The sequence below is a fragment of the Eptatretus burgeri genome, chromosome 3 (genome assembly GCF_056783735.1).
Source record: "Eptatretus burgeri isolate ZD-2024b chromosome 3, Ebu_testis_v1, whole genome shotgun sequence".
Classification (NCBI taxonomy): domain Eukaryota; kingdom Metazoa; phylum Chordata; class Myxini; order Myxiniformes; family Myxinidae; genus Eptatretus; species Eptatretus burgeri.
In genome coordinates, this window is record NC_140963.1 from 90194100 (window position 1) to 90200928 (window position 6829).

Below are 6829 nucleotides of genomic sequence, written 5' to 3' on the forward strand. Positions count from 1 at the left end.
GGATACAAGAATTGTTTAATTTTCAAAGTGATTCTTCACCATTGAGAGATCGGGCCAAAAACGATGTATGGCACGATATTTCAAAAATTTATTGGGTCCGATATGTTCTCTTGGATCAGGCATTACGTGGCGGAGTTATGCGCTCTACCGAATGCCCTTCTAGTTCAGCATGTGATTAACCTCAGCCTTGACATCCTTTTAATAATGTACAATTGCTGTAGATAGTCGTTAAGATGAATCTGCTATTAAGATTTTTTTTTTTTTGAAGTCGTTACAATCATCATCTCATCGCCCCCCTTCGAGCCGAGCGGCATTTTATTTCGTACTTGTCCGTTGTTTTTCCTTTGCTTTTTCGTACATGTATCAAAATTCATTTCGGCCTGTTTGTCTTAAGATTAGTCTTATGTCCGCATGTATGAATGCCAGATCTTCTCCCTGGGATACTGTCCCACTGGTGAATGGTTAGCCGTTGGCATGGAGAGCAGCAATGTGGAGGTGCTGCACTGCACCAAGCCGGACAAGTACCAACTGCACCTCCACGACAGCTGTGTCCTTTCACTCAAGTTTGCCCATTGTGGTGAGGATATTCTTTTTCCTTTAATGAGTCCGGACTCTTTTGTGTATTTTTGAACCTCTGGGTTTTGTGTAAAGGAGGCAAGAACCTCCAGATGATGATATGGGAATGGCATTTCTTCGTGCGCATTGCATTGCGTTATTCATGATTGTTTTCTCATCAATTTCTGATTGGAGCAGGCAAATGGTTCATAAGCACTGGAAAAGACAACCTCCTTAATGCTTGGAGGACACCCTATGGTGCGAGCATTTTTCAGGTGAGGGAAGTTGCTGCAATCGGCTTGAGATTTTGATATTCTCTAACCCGAGGTCCTCTTGTTCGTCATCCCTTTGCTGCATCATGACTGTGAAACCAGTGATTTAAAAATTATCTGCTTTGGAACCATCATTGGCATTTCTACACTTGGCATGCAAAAAGTCTTTGATACACTGAACCTGATATCTCTGCCTACTTTTTTGATTGGAATAGGCAAGAACTCAATAATGTGTTATAAACCCTAATTCTTGATTCGTATTGCCATGCCCCCTTCCTCACTTGCACACACAACATCCCATATGTATGCTGCTGGCATACACAGTGCTTGTGTAAATGGGACCCTTTTGTCTTGTGTATCGTTGCTCTACAATTGCTGATGTAGATTCTTCTGATCTTGTGCAGTCCAAAGAGAGTTCTTCAGTGCTGAGCTGTGACATATCTGAGGATGACAAATACATCGTGACGGGATCTGGAGACAAGAAGGCTACCTTGTACGAAGTCATCTACTGATGTCAGCATGTTGAAGGATGAGTAGATCCCGATTTGAGTGACTACTCCAGTGAACAAGCAAATTGAGGATTGACAGTTTAAGTAATACACGATGCTCCCAGGCATCATAAGTACAAAAATTAAGTTGCTTTTATTATTGCGATAATTTGCCTTTTGCAGCAATTGTACATTGACGCATGTGATCAGGATGCATTTATGGGATTTGTTTTCGCAAACTTGGCTTGTCCGTGGGAAGTTGTGCTCTGACAAGAGAGTTGTAAACAGATTTTATATGAGACAGGATGTACGAGAAAGATTATGATGAGGTTATTTTGGGACGATGTGGGGGAGTGGGGTAGAGGGATGCAGGTGGTTGTACAAATCCAGAAGAATACCTTGAAGTGCAATCAATTGAAAATGCTTTGTAAAAACAGCTCGACTGATGTCCTCTTTATTCTACATGCTGCACCAGGTGGATTATTGGACCGAGTCCATAATCGGATGTTTGATGTCGCTCCATATTCCCTGCACTGCGGGCATGAGGGTGCTCACAACCTTTGGCTGTGAACATTTCTTGAGCTGTGAAATGTACCCGAGGTGAATTGCTACTCCACATTGAGTGGTGCTGAAGCGGCACTCGACCAAGACAGGAATTTGGAATTTGTCCTGGGTGCTGACATGCAATGGCCAACTCTTTTAAATTTTTTCAGATACTGCAGTGTAAGGACTTTAACATCCACAAGTGAATGCGAGTGAATGGGACAAATATAGGGCTTCAAGACGGCTGTTCACCACCATTTTAGATCACCCCCCATCGAAAAAAAACATTATATCTACTACCCCAGTTAATCCTTCCCAAGTTTCCAGTTTTTCCCTGCCTGAGAATTTGTGCCTGTATCCATCTTGTCCACTACCTGAGACCTCCCCTCTTCCCATCATTGTTCCCATCATTGTTTCCCGCATTGTTTCTCCAAGTCTCCCTCTATCTTGTCCCTCATCCCTGCTGTTGGTATGTCTCTGCCCCCCCCCGCCCCACCCCACTTTCTATTTTTCTGTTGCATCTGCATCCATTCAATGTTCCTTCTCCTGCACAAGCCTCGACATTGTATAGATTATTTATTTTAACATCCCCTTCAAAGTTTGGCATGCTCATTAATGCAATGCCCTGCCTGGAAAGCACCAGGATGAGAGTTTGTATTTGGATTTGGAATCAAACCCAGATTATAAGAGTTCAAAGGCAAGTGCACTATCTCCAAGTTATTTTTTGTGGAAGAGCGAGGTTAAATTGACAATAGAGTAGCGGGGCAAAAGTCGGGTACAAGCAGCAAGGGAATAAACAAATGGAAAGTAAAGAGAGGATGAGAGATAGCAGTGGGGGGGGGGGTGGGGGGGGAACACTGGATTCAGCAATAGCGTTTGGTTGGGAATGATTTTATCTCTCTCCCTCTCGCTCCCCCTCTCTCTGATATACCATACTCGTCAGAGAACATCGGTGCCGCCAAAGCCGATTCCTGAGCAAGGGTCGTCGCCGTCATCGTCGTGATCAGTTTGAGCCAGGAAGGGGTTACTGGAATAACTCATGCATCCTGGAGTTACTGGAGAGGGTCTGAGGACAAAGAACAGAGGGAGAAATGGAGAACAGTCTGTAGAAAACAGAGACCACCGACCTGCTTGCGATGTGAGAGCAACAGACCTTGCGCTTCGGCAACATCACAGGAGATTAAAATAATTTTGAGAGCTTTAGAATCCACAGAATTCAGGGGAGATATGATGCTGTAGCGGCAGCCCATATCGATGGTACTCCATTGAGCTACAGACGAGTTCTTGTAGACTGCATCGCTCTAATTATCCAAGGAAAGACTTGGATCGACGGAGGATGCCCAATCTGAGACTGGCTTTGAAGGCCATCTTTGCTGTGTGGTCGGCCCAGCAGAGGGAGGCCATGGCTGATGGTGAGGCCTGGAAGTCCAAGAGACTGAACATCTTCCAGTGGATTACCAAGCAAATAGAGAAGTGGGTTCGTTTGTTGATCATTCAGATGAGCGAGTGTGAGACTGTTGGATTTTGTAGGATTGAATTTCTTTTAACCACCAATATTCCATTTATCAGACCAGCAGAGACTAAGCAGCAGAAATTACGCTGCTGTCTGCCTGGCAGAGGGATGGGGGGTGGGGGGGGGGAGGTACTTTATGAAACAATGTGGAGTTGTGTGAAAAAAAGGAAAAGTGGGTTTATTAATATAGATTAGGAAGACTGGGCATAAGGGGAGGAAGTCAGAAATCATGGAATGAAGGTGGCCTATGCCATAGACAGAGAGTTTGGCGAGCAAAGCAGAATGCCAGACTGTCAAATGCCCGATATATGTCCAGGGAGACGGTCCTAACCTCTTGTTTTAAATTGAGGGCTTCCAACCATTGCTGAGAGAGAAGCATAAGCATGTCCAGAGTTGCGTGGCCAGGATGGAATCCAAACAGATGGTCGGAGTTCAGACTGTTAGAAAACAGTAAAAACATGACATCAAAGCAATGATGGATTCATGACTTTGCTTGCGAGTTGAAGCAAACTTTGCCTATACCTGGTAAGTCTGTTTTTTTTTTTTTGCACCGTTCTTGTAGACAGGAGAATGCTTGCTGATTTCCATATGGAGAGGATGCAGCCAAAGGAGGACAGATTGAATTGGGCAGGCAGATAGAGGGGGAGCAATAACAGCAGAACAGGATTTGAGAGGAAGGGTGCTGATGCCATCTGGGCTTGTCACAAAAGCAGGGTCAAGGCTCGGTAGAACTTTCTCTACCTTCTTGGTGATAAGAACACAGAGTCCAGTAGTCAGTGGGTAATTCCTTATCTCTGCCAGAGTCTGCATTACAGCTTTTTGAGGTGAGGGACAGGACGGAGGGGGAGCCAACACCTGACAGATTTGACAAGGCACCACGATAACTTTGAGGAAGGAGACTGGTTGGTGAGTTCAGCCTTGAGATTTGCAAGATGATCTTTTCTGCCTTGCTTCAGGATGGAAATATCCTCCTTATTATGGCTTGTCTGTACAAGGATGCATTTATGGGATGAGTTACCTTTTCTGTTCAGTAATCAAAGATTGTCATTAATTGACTTGTATCCACCATGGCAATTATGCATTTATTTTAATATAAGTAATAACGAATAACTCCAGCACGGTCATTGATCGTCTCCCATATCTTGCACATTCCCGAGGGAATGTTGAGATCGAGCTCACACTGTGACCGATCCATCTTTTGGGTGGTTGACTTCCTTTCCCGTGAAGGCAGCAAGAGCAGGGTGGCTTTTAACCTGGAACCTCATGGTTTCAAATTCTCATTTTTGGCCTCTCAAATTGAGGGTCCAAATGGATTGGTGATTCATACTATTAAGTGTGGATTATTTTTTTTTTTTATCATTAATGAGCAAATTTAGATTGCTGTAAATTTTTATTTTTATTTTCTGGGAGCAGTTTAGCTTTATAAATCGTGCATTGTCGAACTGTGCAACTGGTTTCATTGAAAACTGTAAATAAAGGATTAATACGGGCCTTGTATCATTGTCTGAGGAATTGCTGGCTCCTTCCTTTAAGCATTTGTTGTTTTTATTTTTTTCTTCAATTCATCGTCATGATACCTAAAAGAAACATGGGCAATTTTGAGCACATGTTGATCAAGCAAGAAGAAGTGTTTTTTTTTTTTTTCATTTTAAATACCTTGATCGTCGGCTCATTTTGGAGCTTGTGCAAAGTCGCTTGCCGGACATGGATATTAAAAGACATAAATATACTTTACATGAATTCCAAGCACATTTGCAGATATCGATGATGAACAAATAAACATGGTATACGGTATTTTAACCTGGGATCTCAGCATTAAGACCTCTGTGCTCCAATGGGAACACAAAACAGGATGGTATAAGTGTGATGCTAAAAAGTTACTCATTTCTAACTGAGTTAAAAAGTACTGGTCAGACCTGATTAGATCTGTGACTTGCTGCAGGTACCATGTAATCCAGTACTAAACCGTTTCATGGTCGGGTTGTCGGTGACTAAACCGTCTCCCCCACCAGGTTTCCTGGTGAGGAGGGTCTATGGATATGGACATCCAGCAGGATTAAAAAAAATAAACTGTCAAAGGGTGGAGGAGCTTCATGTGAGCCAATGGCCATCCATATCTAGTGCCCAACTGTGTCTGCGGACATCCTCTTGCAGTTGGGTTACTTTTGATGAGGCGGTTGGTGGCAGGATTTGAACTCCGGCCACCGTTAAACGCTTCACTCCGCAAAACACAAAAATGCAAAGAAAATTGAAAACCCACTCCGTGGGAGCCCCTCCTGTGCAGATGCCCTCCACAGGACAATTCACCGGATGACGGGATTGGGGCAAAGCCTTCGGGACCCTCACTCTTTGATGATGGGAGGAAAACCACGGCGTAACCTTCCTGGGTCAGATTGCGGTCGTGCATGTCGGGTCATGCTGAAGTGTTCTCCACCAGACGGTGGTCTCCTTAGGTTAACCTGAGGTGGTCCCTTCAGGTGGGTGCCTGGAATGTCCCATCCCGAAGAGAGGATGATCACCTGCCTCTGTTATCTGAGCAGAAGCGTTTTTTTTTTTTTGTTGTCATAACGGCTCGACGCTACCTTGTGAGAAACAGTGATGGTTTGGCTATCCTTGAAGACTCAGCTTCAGCGTGATGGTAAGTGCATCACTGTAATTGCTTCCTGTCTTGAGGTTTGCCATCCAGGTGACTATCTTTTATACTAGCTCGTCCTGCATCTCCCGACTTCCCCCCTTGCCCCACCTCCTTCCCCTTCTCCTGTCTCCCCCCTCATCCCCCGAGCCCCTTTTGCTCCACCTCCTCTCCCGTCTTTCCCGCTCACTGCTCCTCCTCTCCGGTCTCCCCCCTCCTTTTCCTCCAAGCTTGGTGCTGGCTTAATGGTTATGGTTGTGGGCTTCAGATCCAAGGGTCCTGCATTCAAATCCCCCTCAGCTGTTGAATTAATACCAGGTGGTATTAATTGGGCTTGATTAACACCCCCTGAGGTTAAAATTGTCATCCTGGTATTTTGCACGGCATGGTGTTGCATCATTGAGTATTCATTCCATCAGATCAAGAGGACTTCAGGTCGCTGTCCCATCTGCTAACATTTCCTTTTTGACATTGAATATATCCCATGGTACCTTTCAAAGAGAGTGCGTGATTAAGGGCCGCTCCCCCAGTTGAAATCCTGCCCTCACCTCGAGATGATGCAACCGGCAGATTGATTTCACAACTGAATCCCAGTCAAACTGGAACGGCAATCGGTAGAATGCATACCTCTGCCAGGTGGAGGTAATAATGTTCCATAGACTTGTGCACCTGATAGAAAGACTTGACAACTTTCCATGGTCATCATTCCAGGAAGAACTACAACAAGGAATTTCACTTTGAAAACCTGGTCCAAGTCGTACCATCTGCCGGCATTAGTTGGTGGACGTGAAAGATCTCACGAACTAGCTATCACCGGCACCATGTT

The 6829-nt window shown here is 44.7% G+C and overlaps 1 protein-coding gene across 5 annotated transcripts in view; it reads left to right on the forward strand.

The window, feature by feature from the left end:
* LOC147030421 (transducin-like enhancer protein 4) overlaps positions 1 to 4868 on the forward strand; it is a 101478-nt gene extending 96610 nt beyond the window's left edge. For 4 of the 5 annotated variants that reach the window (XM_085874461.1, XM_085874462.1, XM_085874463.1 and 1 more), the window contains 3 exons: positions 427 to 577; positions 754 to 830; positions 1232 to 4868. In XM_085874461.1, coding sequence (XP_085730587.1) covers positions 427 to 577; positions 754 to 830; positions 1232 to 1339 — 336 coding nt within the window. In that variant the 3' untranslated portion in view covers positions 1340 to 4868. Of the gene's footprint in view, positions 1 to 426; positions 578 to 753; positions 831 to 1231 lie in introns of those variants that run through there. The other variant, XR_015056354.1, reaches the window with a different exon arrangement.
* Positions 4869 to 6829: the final 1961 nt, after the last annotated feature.